This window comes from Danio rerio, chromosome 22 (genome assembly GCF_049306965.1).
Source record: "Danio rerio strain Tuebingen ecotype United States chromosome 22, GRCz12tu, whole genome shotgun sequence".
In the NCBI taxonomy this organism is placed as follows: Eukaryota; Metazoa; Chordata; class Actinopteri; order Cypriniformes; family Danionidae; genus Danio; species Danio rerio.
In genome coordinates this window covers 24,276,221-24,295,302 of record NC_133197.1, presented here as the reverse complement: position 1 = coordinate 24,295,302, position 19,082 = coordinate 24,276,221, and the positions used below count along the sequence as shown (strand labels likewise).

The 19,082-nt window shown below is 36.4% G+C and overlaps 1 protein-coding gene across 2 annotated transcripts in view; it reads right to left on the bottom strand.

Annotated features, from left to right (window-relative positions):
- The window catches only part of p3h2 (prolyl 3-hydroxylase 2), a 91,952-nt gene that overhangs the window by 7,528 nt on the left and 65,342 nt on the right, over positions 1-19,082 (bottom strand). For both annotated transcript variants that reach the window (XM_073937883.1, XM_003201065.6), the window contains 10 exons: positions 15,845-15,976; positions 13,381-13,508; positions 5,109-5,198; positions 4,484-4,524; positions 3,777-3,868; positions 2,978-3,105; positions 2,433-2,528; positions 1,500-1,650; positions 849-966; positions 651-726 (listed from right to left, as the gene is read on the bottom strand). In XM_073937883.1, coding sequence (XP_073793984.1) covers positions 651-726; positions 849-966; positions 1,500-1,650; positions 2,433-2,528; positions 2,978-3,105; positions 3,777-3,868; positions 4,484-4,524; positions 5,109-5,198; positions 13,381-13,508; positions 15,845-15,976 — 1,052 coding nt within the window. The remainder of the gene's footprint in view (positions 1-650; positions 727-848; positions 967-1,499; positions 1,651-2,432; positions 2,529-2,977; positions 3,106-3,776; positions 3,869-4,483; positions 4,525-5,108; positions 5,199-13,380; positions 13,509-15,844; positions 15,977-19,082) is intronic.

The window sequence follows — 19,082 nt, the reverse complement described above, 5'->3', positions numbered from 1 at the left end:
GAGATTCTCAACCAGTGGACCATGGCCCACTAGTGGGCCTCAGCGATCCTGCAGGTGGGCCGTGAGATAGCTTAAAATTAATCTAAATAAAATACTATAATTATTTGATTATTATAACTATTTGATTTGATTATTAAATATGTCATATTAAAGCGATCGAATGATTCTCATTTTCTGTGATTGAATAGGCTAATTCGGACTAATGGTGCAAAAACAGCCTTACTGTTAAATGCAGACGGTGGTTTAACTTTTCAACTAGGTCCTCAGTTGTATAAATCAATCCGTTACACAAATGTAAAGGTAACGATGGTTAGAGTTATAATAACCAGCTTTTGCACAAACATTCATACATTCAGTGAATCAGTGGGCGTGACTAAAAACAGTGATGTAGAAGTGGGCGTTGATATTCTGTGAATGTGGAGTTTAGCCACACAGTTACACAATAATATGGCACATTGCACAACCTATCGTTTTTAGCAGACTGGCTTCAATATAAGCTGTCTTTAACGTAACAAGAACGTTTTAAATTCTAAATTTACGGGATGGTTCTATAGTACAATGACAATTGATATGCCAAAGGATCAAAATAATTTAGATTTTTCAATTCATGACTGCTTTAAACTTGATCTGAGATGCTTATTTTTGCTTACTGTGACCGTCTTGGCATCCATTTCTGTAAAGATGAATTCTCCACCATCAAAATCACCATTCAGATACAGCAGGGCACTGAGAAAAGAGGAGAAAACAGAGTAAACATTCTTCAACATAAAATGGCCACATTCAGCTTGCAGTTGTAATGTGAATAATGTAATGTGAAGAGTCTGGATCAGTTTTATGGTGATTGTTACCTGTAGTCTCTGTAAGTGTACGCTGGAGGCTCCTTCCAGCATTCGTTGGCCTCTGGGTCAAGAAGACAGTTGTCAGCATGAATGGGGTGACTGAGGTCATTCCTGTGGTCTTGCTGACCTAAGAAAATAATCAGTAAAATATGTATAAATGAACATAAATTCAGTATTTAGTTTGTAACAAAACTATAATTAGTGTTTTATAGCATAGGTCTCAAACTCCTGGAGGGCCGCAGCTCTGCACAGTTTTGCCCCAACCGTACTCAAACATAGCTGATCCAAATAATCAAGGTGTTATAATCAAGCAGGTGTGAGTTGGAGGTGGTTGGAGCTAAACTTTGCAGAGCTGCAGCCCTCCAATTTGGGTTTGTATTGGGTTTGAGACCAGTGTTTTATAGTATTTATTACACTCACATATAGTTATATAAATATAATTGATTAAATATATAGTATTATTTAGATACATCTACTTAAAACATAAATTTAATAATAATGTAGTTTATTTAAAATATATTAAAGACATGCACATTACATAAATATTAAAGTTTTAACAGTAAAATTTTAACATTATTACGTATATACAACATATGTATAAATATCTGATATGATATTTATTTAATGTGTAATAACATTGTTGTTATTGTTGTGTTGTACCCGATATAGCAGTCCGGCACACCAGATGAGTGTAGGAGAAATGCAAAGTTGAGTTGAGCTTGAAGTAGGACTCAATGATGCGTCTAGCCTTCTCACTGACATCATAGAAGAGGCGGGCACTTTTTAAAGGAACACGCCCCTCATAGCCAAACTAAAAAGGTAAATTATGAATTAGTCATTAATATTATTCAGCAATGTTTTAATTATTCATGACTATCTAATCTAAACATTTATAAGATGACTGAAACTGTTTAAAAATGTAGCAATCAAGCTAAAAGTGTTAAGCAGACATTTATTTATAAAGTAACTCACAAATGAAAAACAAAAGCTATTTGTCTATGAATCGACAACAGCTGAATTTTACAACAGGTTTATCAGACTAAGTATACTGATGGGGAGGAATAGTTATGTGTATTTTCATGGTGTTAGCTTAGCAACATGCTAACACTTTTGGAATATGCTTTTAACACACGGCTGTTTTAATTATGTATGACTTTTTAACTACGACTGTTCCATCAAACTATATGTCAAATATACATAGAAAAGCTATAGAAAGCATACAATTCCAGGTTTATTACACAAGAAATAGTAAATACAATAGAAATGAACAACACTGTTTACCTAATATTTGTGAGCATCAGGCATTTTTTCATGATATTAGCATCTAACTTCCAATTTGTTAGAAACATGCAACAGATGATTATGCATTTACATTCAGCTCATTAGCAACATGCTAACACTAAACTGTGGATTGCTATTAATTAGCAACAAATCAGTGTTTATAAATACGGTAATTAATTAAGATAAGAAGAACCAGTTCGCAGCATATCAGCCATTTTTTTTCAAACAGCTAAAAATATGCTATTACTAAATTGGAATAAGAGTTACTTTGGTACTGTTTGTAAACATGAGTATGAGTCTAAAAGGTCTCACCTTAAATGTTTTCAGTACCGTCGCCCCTTCGAACCTCTCATTCGGCGTGTGAGGAGACATTTTCCCCTTGTAACCATCACCAGCTGCAGCGACACTCTGCACATATTCAGATATTTATATGACATACTTGAGCGTATCAGTAAAGACCACAATGGAAATAAGTTTTGTTTTGGTAACACTTTATTTTGATGGTCCATTTGAGCATTAGTAGACTGTCTGCTTAATATCTGCTGATACTCCTCTTTTAACAAACATTTAACTGACTATAAAAAACTTATCAAGTATTGTACATGTTAACTTACCCTAACCCTAACCTAACAGTCTACTAATAATCTAATGAGAATTAGTTGGCATGTAAATTAACTTAAAATCAACAAACGGACCATTAAAATAAAGTGTGACCTTTGTTTTTAATTTTAACTTTAGTGTGACAAATTAAGTATATTCAAATAAAAAGAAAGAAAAGAAAGCGTAGGCTGACTGTGGCTATGAGCTGCCACTGTGTTGTGGCAGGAGTTTAAGTCAGACAAGTGTAGATTACTCACATGTGCCAGATTTCTGAGGTCAGAGCATTGCTCGTCACTGATGACATCATCAAGAACCACCCGCTGACTGCCGTTCAGGGAGAGAGAGTTCAGTACGACATGCACATTTTCATACAGCAGTGGACCTCCTGCACACACACACACACACACACACACACACACACACACACACATACACGCAACCCACATAAACAGCACTGTGAAATAAAAATGATAAATCAAGAACACAATTTTTGTAGTTTTGGGGTTACTATGATATACAAAGTCACCTAAAGCTGTTGTTATATGGAAAAAATAATGAAATATTATGTGTATAAAATGCCTAAAACAAGCATTTTGTCAAACCTGCCGATGGCTAAAGACTTAAAAAAAAGATGGCTGGTAAGTTTTCATTTCGCTTTTTGCTTTCAGATGTTACATTATTACATTTTTTTGTTGAAAATAAGTTATTTAATATTATAATTAAAACACTACTAGTAGGCTCCTTAAATTGTTTAAAATAAGTAGTAGTGTTGATATTAAATCATTTTATTTTCTTAATATTTTAAATACAAATTAAATAGTATCTTATATAATAATTAAATGGTTGTCATTATTTTTAAATTATCTAAAAATCTGCATATTGTAAACAAAGGCATTGTTGAAAAAAATAAATTTACCACAAATTAAATTTATCAGCAGATACCAGCAGATTTTTTTTTCACATATAACAAATTTGTGTGTTAATTCCAGACTATTACCACATCTTTTATAATGTAATTCAGCCCAGATCATTTCAAAGTCATAAACAGCTCATTACCTTCCCTCAGCTCTGGCAACTTAGACATTGTGATGTTTCTTTTGGCTGATATTGGCACATAATCCATCCAGCCATCTGTACCAGAAGGAATCCTGAAGACACATATCCAGCACATATACTCTCAATTGAATGTTTATTTATTTTATATATAGTTGAAGTCAGAATTATTAGCCCCCTTTAGATTTTTTTTTCTTGTTTAAATATTTTCTAAATGATGTTTAACAGGGCAAGGAACTTTTCAAAGTATGTTTGATCATATTATTTCTTTATTCTTTATTCTTATTTGTTTTATTTCGGACTAAATAAAAGCAGTTTTTATTTTTTTAAAAGGTCAAAATTACTAGCCCCTTTAAGCGATGCTTTTTTTTTTTTTTTTTTGATAGTCTACAGAACAAACCATCGTTATATAATAACTTGCCTAATTACCCTGACCTGCCTAGTTAACCTAATTAACTTAGTTAAGCCTTTAAATGTCACTTTAGGTAAATACATTTTAGTGTCTTGAAAAATACCTAGTAAAATATTACATACTGTGATCATGACAGAGAAAATAAATCAGTTATTAGAAATGAGTTATTAAAACTATTATGTTTACAAATGTGTTGAATAAAATCTTCCCTCCATTAAACAAAAATTGGGGGATAAAATAAACAAGGGGGCTAATAAATCTGACTTCAAATGTATATTCATATTTTGAGTACTCCTACCTGTTCGCATCTTCTCTACCACCTGAACTGCTCCAGTAGCTCTGAAGAGTCACAAATGTGGAAAGTGTACATGAAAAGCCTTAAAATAATATGATATAAAGAGCTTTATAAAAGATGTCGGAATATTAGATGAGTCCACCACAAGGGGGCGATAGAGGTTGACGCTTTCATTTTAGAGCTCACAGAAGCACCTGCTGCTATTCAATACTGTTATGAGATTGAAACATTTCCTGGTTCCTTCAAGATACATTTGAACTGTTTTAGGACATTTATTTAAAAGAAAACCCCAAAGAGAGTCTGGCTAGTCAAATGTTGACAGAAAGAGCAATATTCTGAAACTGCTCTGGTATGCAACGCAATGCAACACACAAAAAAAAAAAGAAAGAAACAAAAATATACTATATTAAATATATTATCTATTTAAAGACTTATGATATTAATTTTCTAGTGCTTTTTTAATCTGACCAACAAAATACAGACTTAAAACAAATATATGACATTTCTGTTGTTTAACAGACCCAACCTAAAAAATAAATTGCTTGTGAATGTCTGTGGATATTACACTGGCAAAAAAAAGCACGTTTCAGTATTAGAAAATCATTTCGGGCTGAATCTGTGAACTTACCCCTTCAGTATAGGCCACACCAAGGTTACTGCTGCCAATGAGGAGCAGGTCTAACTCCTGTTTGTGCCGCCTCAAATACCCTTTAGCTTCCTGCAGTAGCAAAAGTAAGCATAATAAGTTTACATTATTATAGACTTATAATCATAGCATTGATGACTGTGCTTTTACTTCTTATATCATGTTTTAATTGGATAAATGCACACTTGTGTCATTGCTAGTTCCAATGTGCCGAATTACACCCTATACTGAAACAGGGGCTAATTTAGTTCCCCTTAAAGAAGTTTCCCAGCCTGATCTCACAATGAAACATAACAACTTTACATTCAGTTTAGTGGCTAATTAGTATGCAAATGTACTATTTTAAAAAGGAGTCATGGCACCCAACCCCACCCCTAAACCCAACCGTCATTGGAGGATAAACAAATCGTACTAAATTGTACGAATGAGACTGAATGAATTCATAAAAATTTGCCAATAAATCAAAAAGTTATGAATTGCCATAATATCGTGTTGTATATTCCCTGTTCATACGGTGAAAATAATTGATCCAATAGATTGAGGAACCATGAAAAAGCTTCTAGCTTTACAGCGTGAAAGCCAATAATATTAAAAATGTTTATCTGAAATGTTCTCACTTTTAATAAATAAAAATGACTTCTTGTGTGTCAATGATGTTTACACATTGGCTCCGAAACTGTCATCCTTCCTAAAAAAAAGTTGGATAAGGTTAGAATTTTTGCAGGCATCTGTAGCAAGCACTTTCAGAGGTGCTTTGTAGAGATGCTCTGATCAAGATTTTTGCAGCCAATATAGAGTACCGATTCCTTGTCATAGTCATCGGCCACTACAAAATACCGATTCTGATGCTTCAAGCTTTATAATGCATCCCTCTAAGCATGAACCTTAAGAGTTGTGTGTGTAAGAAAGAGATGTTTGTTAAGTTTTGCAAAAAAATTTGCATTTTAGCCATTTTGCTCTCCATGAACTATATGGTTGATTCTCTAGTTACAAGTACAGTTGAAGTCATAATTATTAGCCCCCCTGAATTATTAGTCCCCCTGTTTATTTTTGCCCCAATTTCTGTTTATTGGAGAGAAGAATTTTTCGTCACATATTTTATCTTTGCCATGATGACAGTAAATAATATTTGACTAGATATTTTTCAAGACACTTCTATGCAGCTTAAATTTAAATGCTTTAAATGCTTCTATGCATTTAAAGGCTTCACTAGGTTAATTAGGTTAACTAGGCAGGTTATGGTAATTAGACAAGTTATTGTATAATGAGGGTTTATTCTGTAGACTTTTTTTTTAAATGAGCTTAAATGGATTAATAGTTTTGAACTTAATTTTTAAAAATTTTTATTAAAAACTGCTATTATTCTCGCCGAAATAAAACAAATAAGACTTTCTTCAGAAAAGAAAAAAAATATTATCAGTCATGGGGACAATAAAGTGCTTTGCACACATATTTAAATTTTGTATGTTGCACTTTGCATGAACTTCACAACTGAAACTGCCTGTGATTTGTCTATTTTTGTGCGTCGTTCACAGATAGTGAACTTGAGGGCAGGTGTTGTGCCTAGAGAAATGTACCCCTTTCAATTTACTCTTTTCGTGAGAAAAATGCTGTTTAAGCATGCCTAGTTTCATCTCCCAATTATCCTACTCAGTGCTGCTGAACTGTTTGCTGCGAATTAATTGTACGAATTAAGACTGCATGAAATTAAATAAAAAAGAAGTGCGTTTGGTAATGCCCACTGAGACACGTAGTGCGCACAGAAATCTGCTCTCTGTGCCGAATTAGGTTCCCTTTCATCTAATGCAGCTTGAATTATTTAAAATTATTGAAACGGAATAATTTTTTCAAGATTGTAAATGAGCCAGCCTTGCAGAAACATGTTTTTAATGCTCACGGTCACATCATATACATGATGCTTTCTCAGTTATGAAACGCATTGCAAAAAAAATTTGTTGTTATCCGATGTGGGGCCAAGGCGACACGGTGGCACAGCAAGTAGTGCTGTTGCCTCACAGCAAGAAGGTCGCTGGGTCGAGCCTCAGCTGGGCCAGTTGACGTTGTTGTGTAGACTTTGCATGTTTTCCCCGACCTAAATACATGCAGGACCATTTAAATATTTTGCTCGTGTCCAACTATTGACAGCAGATCTCTCAATGACAGAGAGCTGGGGTTTTAGCACTCAGGATATCTTTACTGCTCTACTAATTTAACCTAACAAATGTAATGCTTAGAACATCACTGTGCCTCTCGCAATCTGTTTTCTTGCTCATTCACTCGCATTGCCATGATTTCCAGGTATTTTAACACATTTTTGGGAATCACGGAGTCACTGTGAAATCGACTGAGAGAGGTCATGTTGTTGGATGAAACACTAGATAGTGGCAATGCTTAGGTCACAGCAGCATAAAACACTGGAAATACAATGGCTGGACTTGCAACAAAGAGTCCATCACTCATGCGAATTGCGCTAATAGACTGTATAAAGAGTTGGAAAAAGGCTGCTGTAGGCTATGTATAATATACGGGTGTGCATTTGTGTCTTCCTCAGCTTGTAAACTCATAAACAAACACCTGCGATAGGTTCCTGAGATTGGTCAGATTGGCAAGTAACGATCGAGTCATGAAATGTGATTATTGGACGATCGATGGCAGCATCCCTAGTGTTTTGACAATTCAGAGCCACCATACAAACGATGTATCCAGAATGGAATCTGACAAATTAATCCACTTTGTCTTGACAAACAGAGACAAACAAAAGGTGGAATATAAAGACAGATTGTTGTGGATAGTTGAGAATTACTGCTGTATACTACTGTGTGCAGGTTTCAATGCTTGTCACTCCTTTTCCATGGCACTGTGTGTGTGTGTGTGTGTGTGTGTGTGTGTGTGTGTGTGTGTGTGTGTGTGTGTGTGTGTGTCTGTGTGCGTGTGCGTGTGCGTGTGCGTGTGTGTGTGTGTGTGTGTGTATAGCTTTTACATATACTGCCAGTCTCTGTGCAGCATCAATTCAATTTAATGGACACAACATTTCTTACTTTTTTCGAAGAAGAGTGAGAATAAAGCATCACTGCCTAAAGAATCCATTTTGTACTGTTTTGAAATGTATATTCATGGTGACGTGGTGGCTCGGTGGTTAGCACTGTCACCTCACAGCAAGAAGGTCACTGGTTCAAGTCCCGACTGGACCAGGAGGCATTTCTGTGTGGAGTTTTCTTGTTCCCTGATGTTCATGTGGGTTTCCTTCGGGTGAGAGTGTGTGAATCGAGTGTGTACCCAGTACCGGGTTACGACTAAGTTGGTGGTTTATTCTGCTGTGGCAAACCCTGTAATAGTGACTAAACCGAAGGAAAAGAAATGAATGTATTTTTCGCAACAGATTTCAGATTTGTATGCATTATAGATTCATATACTTTTATGCATCAGACTCAGTGTGTGACAAATTGTCATAATAACGAATAGAAACAAAAAAACATAAAAAAAATTTGGGAGTCGTTGTGCAACTACTTTTACTCCCAAACATCTCATTTAGAGCCTCACAAAATAAAAACACAACCTGAAAAATGTACAGCATGACAGACATTCGATCTGAGATCAAGCCTGCTCTACAACCTGCACAATTACTTTTATCCTTCTTTCATTCTAGGGGGATTTTTTTATCGGTGGTCACTGGCGATTATTAAAAGCAGCTTGTTATGACTGGAGAGCAAAGTCTTCTGCTTCTAAGTGTGGTTGAGACCACATTAAACGCTGCCCTTTTGAGGAAAGAGTTACACTGGTAGCATTTGTGGCATCATGTTCTCCAAATGCAAACAGCACGCAAATTGTTTCAAGGAGCTTTGTGGCGTTTCGGTAAAACTTTTCCACCTATTCCAGAAGACAATACTGTCAGCACAATATCTCAGCAGTGGGTTAACAAGGGTCCCAGAGGAACTAGAAATGGGGCAATCAGAAGTGGCAGCAGGCCAGAGAGATGGAAACACTGCATTGGGTAGGAAAAGAATGTAGTGGCTTGTTATGAGCTAAAGGATCCTGCACTGAATGACATATTCAAGCCCTCTGGCTCTTGACTCTATAAACTCTTACAGTGCTAATAGCTTCCAGGCTTTCCAGCGAGAGACTGTTTTGGATGGTTCACCAGTGCGTGCAGCCACTACTGTACATCTCGAATACCAAACCCGCTCAACGCCTGATCGTTCCAGTGTGTTTATGAATATATATACGGCCTCCTGCCAGATTCTGCTCTTGGACTGATTTCACAATAGATCTGGACTGGGATGATCTGGATCTTGTCAAAAGCAGGGATCAAAGAACTGTCAATGTTATGACTCTGGACTTGCTCTATAGGGACTGCAGCAGTTATACAGTGAAGTACTTGAAGGAAGAGCATCAACTGAAGGGAAGACTCTGTGAGTTATGTCTATAACCTCAGGAGACCAACAGATAACTGTAAATGTGTCAGTAAAAAGTAGATCTACAGCTTGTAAGTGGCTAGAATTTCCAATACAACGGCATGGGAACTATTTTGCAACTTAGCAAATTAGTGGCTAATTTGTAGGAATTTATGTGATCTAATTTCTACATTTTTGTAGTATTTGCTCACGTGACAATAATGATTAAAGCCGTATGATGAATAGCCGTGGTAAAAAAATACAAAAATAAAATGCTACAGTAAAATTACCTGGCTAAAATTTTCCTTAGTATATGCGGTCAATATCTGTAAATTGCCTTTCTGAGATTTCATAAACATTTTTTTTTTTTGGTTTGACATTACTATAATTTTTTTTTTCTCTATGATATACATTAAGGCTAATTTATATTTTTGCCAGGCACCACATTGTGGATTTCCATTGACTATGCAGGCACCTCACGAAATAGATGAGGCTTTTATACTTGATGCGTTTGCCGTTGTGATATTTATTAAAACTATAGGGGGCAGTCAAAAGAAACCCAGCGTAAAGTCGGACAGATAAACAAAAAAGTAGGAAGTTTTCAGAACTACATCATATAATTACAGATTTTCTTAATTGCTTTGATGCAGCCGTCAACTGAAACTCCACATTTTCGAAACAAGTAACACACAGGCCTAAAAAGCGGCACTTATGGTCAAAATGAGACATTTTGCTTGCAAACGCACATACCATGCCAAAACATTTAAAAATAAGCAACAAAAGCTAGTTTTACCTTCAAACAACACAAATTACAAACAAGTATTTGAGCTCTTTCAATTAATCATTACACAATGTAAAACAAAATACAAAATACAGAACTCAGTGTAAATCGGTGCACCATTGCTTGGCATTGTAGCCTATTGCCAATGCCATTTGCTGTCTTTCTATTTGAGCTGTCAAATTTGCCTTTTTGCAAAGAATTGGATCCAGAATAAGAAATGCTTTGATTAAATTGATATTGAATTCATGACAATTTTCAAACTGTGGCTGAAAACTGAAATACTGTAAAAAAACAGACAAAAGTAATGAATTACTGTAAATATTAGAGAAAACACAGGTAAACCAATATACAGTCGATGGCTACATGGGTCCTTTGCCTGCAAAAGCGCTATGCGGGCATAGGGTTGGCCATCATACACTTTACAGAGCCAGGTTGAGAATAATACCTGTATTCTTTTCTAGAGGAATTTAGGATTTATCGGGGGTAGGTACAAATCTACAAATTGTGGACCATGCAGTTTTTTTTCTTTTTGGCCCAGAACAGCCCTGTCCTGTCACTTTTGACCTATTTATAGGCCTGTACTACAGTAAAGCAGTGATTGGTTAGTGATCAGTTAAGAAATTACTGTTTCTACATTTAAAGACTGTGTGTGTGACCTGGTGAATAAGTGTAGCATTTTGACTGTTTGTGTTTGAAAAAGGAAAGCAAGTAGCTTCCTGTTAGATTTTTGTGTTTTAGGTAGAAAGTTGTGTGTAGTGTTTTGAAAAAAGTGGAAGGCTGAGAAACAGCTTCTGGTTTTGGTAATTTGATGTGTAGTTTTGCATTTTGAGTGAGATGTTTCAGAAATTGTGTGACAAAAAGATTTTGTGTGTAAGCAGTTGGAAAAAAACTGTAATGACAACAGAACATGGGTTGCTCTACAATAAGAAGAAAAAAAGCCAAAAAAAGTTACCAAAAAATACTGACGTTGTTTTATAGATTTAGCCCACTCTACAATTCACACATTACTGTCTGGCTAGTTTGTGTCTTCTGCTGATATGTCAAGGTCCAACATTCCTGATTATTATCACCATAGCCAAGAAAAATAGAGCAGGAGCATATCATAAACCAATAGGTTCAAATATTCTTTTCCAGTTATTAAAGAAATAATTTGTTACTTCATTCTTGTTTTTAACCTTTAATGGATAGAACAATGTAGAGAATTGACAGGAAACCATGGGGAGCAAACAGAGGGGAAAGATCAGCAAAGGACGTTGAGCCAGGAATCGAACTTGGATTGCCGTGAGCATCTTGGTGCTATATGTTGGCACACTTAACCACTAGGCTACGGGTACCACTGTTGCATATCATCTTTAAAATGAATGCTACGGGGCGGTTCCAGAAACCAGGTAAAACAAAAGCACATAAATAAATAAATAAATAAATAAATAGATACATAAGAACTGTGGTGAAATCACATCACCATGGCGGCTTTTCTTGTAGTGTGCTTTTAAAAACACATCCGTTTGGGTTTAGGGAAGGGGGTTGGTGGGTCAGTTGCGCAAGAGTGGGTGCCTGAAAGGGTAGGGGTGTGTGCGCACGAGGTATCTCAAGAGCGGTGGGGGCATGTGCATGTGTCATATCTGAAGAGAGGTGGGAGTGGGGGCGTGTGCACACGACGTATCTGAAGAGTGGTGGGGGCGGTGGAGACTACTTAAGGCCTGAGTGGGAGATGCGCAATTCCCGGGAGATTATCATTCGTTTGTGGGCATCCTGGAGTCTCTGTGCATTTGCGGAAGACTCCCGGAACTCCTAGGAGACTTGGGATGTCTGCAGTCAGTCAGTCGACAGCAAGCTGGCCTGTGTATATTGTATATATAAGTGTACATAGCGTCCTCTGGTGGATTTATGCGAGAAGAGGATGCGCAAGAGAAATTTGAGATCATCAAATAGTGTATATAGCAGCCTCTGGTGGATTTGCAAAAACAAAAACTCAGAGCAGACATACCTCCTGTTACATAATTTGCTGTCCCCAGAAATGTAGACCCTGGGTACCTATCCACAGTGGGCCTGGGTTGATTTTTTGCATAACTTTAGTGTCATGTTTGTTACTATTATTGTGTCTAACAGTCATGTGAATGCTGTCTAAGAATAAGATGTGCTTGGGCTGACTATGAGACTAGCTCATCACAATTTGCTTTTAGTAGTGCTTTTAGTCAGTTTATTACAATGGTACAGTGTAGATGTTACTTCAAAACATTGGTTCTTATCATTGTATAAATTAATTAATGAAATATCATAGTTTACTGTGCATTTGATTTTTTTTTATCGTATTTTTAACATTAATATTGTATCAATCACAGCTTAACAGTAAATTTGATGTATTATTTACTGTGTATTTTTAGGTCCTGAGATGGGAGTAACCTTTCATGCTGACTTTTTTCCAAAGACCAAAACATAAAATATATTCTATTTTCCCTGACTGGTTAGGAAATCATGATCCTGAAATAACTAATAAAATTATCAAAATTGTTGAAAAAGGCCACCATGGTTAACACTTTGGTTTAAGAGAACATAAAACTTGAAACATTCATTTTTGGTTCCCAGAACATTCTTTAGTAAGGTTTATTGTTGGCCAGAAAAGTTTTTGTAACGGAAATAAAAGGTTCGTTTTGTAAATACGCATTTGATAAGCTATGACCCCAGATTTTTTGCCATCTTCATAGCCATATTATTCTATGATAAGGGTACAGTAATATAAGCACTGAAGACACACTAAACGCTGCTATAAACATATCAAATTAATGAAGATTTTACACAACCTGTTAACCCCTGTTGCCACTGGCTCGCCTGGTTTGGGACTTGTAGAGCTGCGCATTGATGGATTTGCTCTTCAGTGTTTGTACTTTCAGCAGTGAAAATTAAACCACACTGAACTAAACTGAACAGTTTCAATTTACTATAACTTCTACCTTAAGCTGCTTTGAAAATCTACATTGTAAAACAGCTATAGAAATTAAGATGAATTTAATTAAAATTAAAACCTTCACACACATTCATGAGAAATCATTTGGTTTTGGGTGACTCCTTCCATGTTTCTCACCTTACGTGGCTGGCCATCATGTCCTAGCACCTCTCTGTAAAACTCCACATTCTCCGTCATGAACTCTTCGCCTTCGTGAAACAACAGATAAGTCAATGCGCAGTCCAATGCCTCTTCATACCTCCCAGCTGAACACAAAAGAGAGAGAAAAAAAAAGGTTTTTAAGCATTAATGAGGCCACCAGGGCTCTGTTTTTCCGGCTCATCTGGGAGATTATTCATCATGTGATTTTTTTTTTTTTTTTGAGTCACGTTTATTTCCTAAACGCTCAGAAACATTCACATTCCAGGCCAGTGACCACAATGGAAGAAACACCACAGAGCTGAGCGAGTGGAAAGACACAAAAGTGAGACATGAACATTCACACACACCTAAATGAACTGACACTTTATAAAGAATTACCGTCTGTAAAACATTTTCTCACCATTTTTACTCAATCTTAAGTCTTTTCAAATCAGTTTCTTTCATCGGATGAACTCAAAAGACCCTATTTTAAAGAAGCCATTGATTCCTCAGTATTTTAAAAATTATTTTTTCCTACTTATTTACACTTTTAAGTATTTTCCCTAATATGAAAGTCAATGACTAGAGGTTTCATCAGAATATCTTCTTTTGTCTTCAACAAAAAAGATAAACTTGTAAAGGCTTAGAGGCCAATAAGTGGTGAGTAAATTTTCTTTAAGATGGATGTGAAAGATCAGCTTGGATATTTCCAAGAAGAAATCAATCAAGACAGAAAATATTTATCAGACTCTGCCTCTCCTTTAGAGCGAGTAATGTTATGATTAATGAGGCTGTTTTGTCATTTCAGAATTCTTCTGTTTGATTGTTATTGCTGTTGACGTTTTCTTTCCAGCACTGATGGTAGGCTCTCAGTCAGTGTTTTAGCCAATATCTTTCTATCCTGAGTCTAAGAAGAGAACTGGGGTCATACCTAAAACTCTTTTTAATTAGAAACTTGTTGAGTCTGGTTTCTCAGACAAATGTCATGGCAGTGGTGGACAGTAATTAGGTATTTTACCTTATTACTGTGAGAATTTGTACTTGTATGTGTATCAGAGTATTTTTATTTTGAAAATTCATTACTTAAGGCGGAACAGCGGATCAAGTGGTTAGCACTGTAGCCCCACAGCAAGAAGTTCGCAGCTTCGAGTTCCAGCTGGGTCAGTTGGCATTTCTGTGTGGCATTTGCATGTTCCCCCCGTGTTCACGTGGGTTTCCTCCAGATGCTCTAGCTTTCCGCAGAGTCCAAAGACATGTGCTATAGGTGAATTGGAGAAACTACATTGGCCTATGTGTGTGTGTATATGAATGAGTTTGTATGAGTGTTTCCAAGTACTGGGTTGCGGCTGGAAGGGATCTGCTGCGTAAAACATATGCTGGAATATTTGGCGGTTTATACCGCTGTGCCAATCTCTGAAATAAAGACTATGTTGAAGGAAAATGAATGAAAGTCCTTACTTATGTATTAATCATTTCACTCAACAACAAAAAAATCATTTTAAATTCAAGAAATCATCACCTCATGAGTGACACAATAGCAGTGTTTAACTTTTGAAAGATGAATTGGACTGATCTGACTGCAGCTATCCTCAAGTCAACAACTCAAATGATCCATTCAGAGCAAGCCTCATGTCAATTTATTATTGATTCAATTGGTCTGTTAGCAACTTCAGCCTGTTAGTAACTCACTGATTAAAATGAGTTGGCCATAAAGTTAGTCTCCAGTTAAAAATAGCTAAACACAGTGGATTGTATTTCCATTCCAATGCACCTGTTTTCGATTATTCCTCTGTAAATGTAAATATGCTTGATGGAAGTGCATCACTGTTATGCTCATGTGTCGCATCTTTTATAGTGCCTTGCTTTTTAAGATGCTCTGTCAATTTAAAAAAAAAGTCTTAAAAAAATTCTTACATGCAGCACCACCCATCAATGTCAGATCCAAAGCAGTAGACCAATCAGAAGAACTCAGAGTCATTGCAAGCTTCTGTTTACAGTATCAAGTGACAACAGTTTTATTTGACAGCATTGTGGAGGTGGCGCTTTATAAAACACAGTCCTGTGTGCTACATCTACTCTTTTTTTTTTTTCATTCAACCAATCTCCAGGTTTGGCACTGGACCTCTGTTAGCCTAGCTTAGCATAAATCATTGAATCGGATTAGACCATTAGCATAACTACAGAAGCATCAAGCTTTAAACAAATTTACTAAAACTCTTTTGTCAGTTTTGAACGAGATCCTAAAGGTCTAATCTGATTCAATGATCTTTGCTAAACTAAGCTAAAATTGCTTCTGCCAAACTCGGAGATTGGCTGCATGGATTCAATAATGTTAAAACTCGACTGTTTAACTCTAGGAGACTTGTAAAATAAGCCTATTTTTTAGGTTTTAAGATTTTATCCTTTTGGTAAGTTGAGTGAAATTAAAACCTGTTTTGACATACAGTATATGTACATTTACCTTGGTAATAAGCAAACTGCAGGTAGTCGTAATGCAGTGGCAGGTAGTTTTCCATGGGTGACAGGCGACCGGGACGAGTGGCCAAGTCTCGGACACACTCATGCTTGCAGTGAAGGACCTGTGTGTAATGATCTGGAACACAAAGTTCAACACGATTTATATGACATGGAGGTCTTGAGTTCAAATTAGCTTCAGGCCTCTAGCTGGTTCGTACTCAGTCTTAAACCAAGTCAAAACACATGTACATACTTTGAACTACATAGAGTAACTTATGTAAAAATGAAACAGGCCATGACAGTGGGATCTCATGGCTTAATAAAACCCTGTAATTGGGGTTTGATGTAGTATCCACATCTTCGCCCAGAGTGAGATCACTGAACTGGGATCAAATCAAAGATGTCTAACCAGCTAAGGTTAAAGATTAAATTAGAGAGCTGAGAAGACTTTAAACTCACTTCAAAGGGTCGGTTGGTAGAGTATATTGGTAGAGTGTTCCTACATAAGAAGTGGGAACAGATTTACAAATTACAATATGAGTAAGACATTAAGAAAGTGTAGAGGTCATTGTTGAATTTGCAAAACATTTATTAAATAAGGTGTATTGTGGGATAGAGACTATTATTAAATTTGTTCTGATTTAATTTACACTTGCACTCACAAAGTGTGACTAGATCTTGACTTCTTATTAAAGGTAGAAAAAAAACTATCTAAAAATGTCATAAGTCTTAAAGAAGCCCAGCTCAGGAAAAAGGTCACAAAATGTGACAATTTAGTCACAGTCTGGAGCCCTGATTCAGCCAAAACAATACCATGACCACATTTAACCACTCATGATTGAATTTCAGTGAGATCATTCTCTCTTCTTTCGTTATGCCCTACTTTCAGGGGAGCGTTGGACTGTTGAACTGTAATGTGGCTTACAATCTTATGAACAAAGTGGATGTGGATTCATACTTTGGTGTATATGCTGTTCATATACACCAAAGTATGAATCAAGGTTATTTTAGTAAATGAATATAAAATCTATTGGCCAGAAAAAAATCTTGATAAATATGGAATCAGAAAAGACTCAAAAGAAATTCACGCAAAAGACACGATGTACACATGCGTAGCCAAATTCACGTGCATAAAATATTTATTTATATTAACAAAAAAATTTCACGTGCACAAAATAAAAATACATTTTCATAAAATACGTTTCACGAATACACAACACCATTTGCAAATGTATAAGAGTGTACAAAAAGTTTTAAATGTTTAAAACTTGCGAGTTCATCCTGAATGACAATGTGCAAATCCTCTTTAACGTACGACTCCCCCTGGATACGTGTGTGTGTATTTTTGAGACTTTCCTGGCAGAGTCAGGGCAACTCGTACTTTTCAGCCAATCAGATGAGAGCTTTGTGCAGACTGTTCCTCTCCAGCATGGCGAACGGAGCCGCCAGAAGTTGCAGTTGCACTTTTTTTCATTTATTTATTTATTTGACCATAGCCTCACTCTTTTTATTCATTATTTTGCCGCAGCTCCGCTCTTCTTATTTATTGTCTCGCAGCCCCGTGAGCTAAATGTAGCCTTTATAACATGTTATAAATACTATGTTTTGTTGTGCTTTCTCATAAAACATCACATAATCGTGTATATACAGAGTCAATATAAAAAGAGCAGGTGGTCATTTGTGGCTGTTTGAACACATTCGACTATATGAGCATCTACACCATGACAGCAACCTGATATAATGCATTTCTGAAAACCTTGGGTAGTGGTCGAAACTGAAAAAGCTTACAACAATTGAAACGCTATTTTCACCTGTATTTGCTTCATCCATTTGTGATCAGATTGACAAAAACATCAGTAAACAGGGTTTTTAATGCTTAGAAGCACTGCTTAAAGTCTGTGTCAACTAAAAGTTGTTGAGACTTTTATTTCCGTATGTTGATTGCAACTTAAATGTTGAGTAGGGGACTTTCTTTTTTCACATCATTCGCTCTTAGCAAATTTGAGATCAAAGGGGCATGGTTAAGAAAGAACATTGTGGCTGAAGCGTCAAACTGACATTAACACAAAGACCGCCACTCCAAACGTGGAAGCAAATGGTCAGATTTTGACTGAAGATTACCAAAACATTTTTTCAGTGAATTAACTTGCATGGACTTATTGTTCATCTAAAGCCTAGTTCACACTACAGGATTTTAAGCCTGATTTTAGCCTGATTTGGAAGTTAACAAGCTTGTCGAGAGATCAGGCTGTGATCGGGGAAAAATCTGCAGGTGCTCGGTAGTCTTTATGTGTGAACCACTGAGCAAGTGGTTAATACATATGAATTCATACAATCTAATTTGTACAATTTTGTACGATTTGCTCATCACCCAATGACGGTTGGGGCATCAAAGAGGCTCGCTGACGCATCACTGACACCTCACTGACACCTCACTGACAGAAATCCAATTTATAGCATGCTGAATATTCCAGAGCAGTCGGCCGACTTAACCTCAAGTGTGGTCAGATGTAGTGACGAGCTGCAGCCAATGAGAGAGCATATCAGCATGAGCTGAACGGCTGTGTGCTCAGGAGCTCAACCGAAATGTCTGTGATTCCCTAGAATGGGCATCGATATACTCGCTTCATTTTGTCTTAACATGGACTCGATAATGGGCTATAATAAAAGTGAAACTAGAATTCTGTAACTATTAAAATTACCATACAGGTCTTTCTGACCATTCTAAAACGTCATATTGTCACATTGTATTTACATTCAAAACTTCTATTGAGATATTAAAATTAAGCTTTGAATATCTGTCATCATATTTCATGACACCGTTACCCTAAAAATATTATCTTTTTTGGTAATACAGCCTATAAATATGTAGTTAAGATACTAGAACACGCAAAGGTCTGGGCCTTGCTTTTATTTTCACTTTCAAACAGTAGCTATTTCACAGCACAGAAAATGCTGTTTTGAAAGATATATCTGAAGTTTTCGGTATCAGAAAGTTATGTTTATGTTAGCTGTTAGTTGACAATGTTTTTAAATGCCCAATTGAAAGATTGAAATGCTGTCAGTGATGTAATCAGCACACAAGCAGGCAATGGTGTTCAGCATTTTTCTGATGACGACTCCCTCAAAATTTCATTGGCTGTGGTCTGATAGCTTGACTGAGCTGTTGGCGAACAAGTTGTTGTCAGATCATGAAGTGTGTGACCCCCCTCTTGTGAATCATTTACGTACTGTCGCTTAGT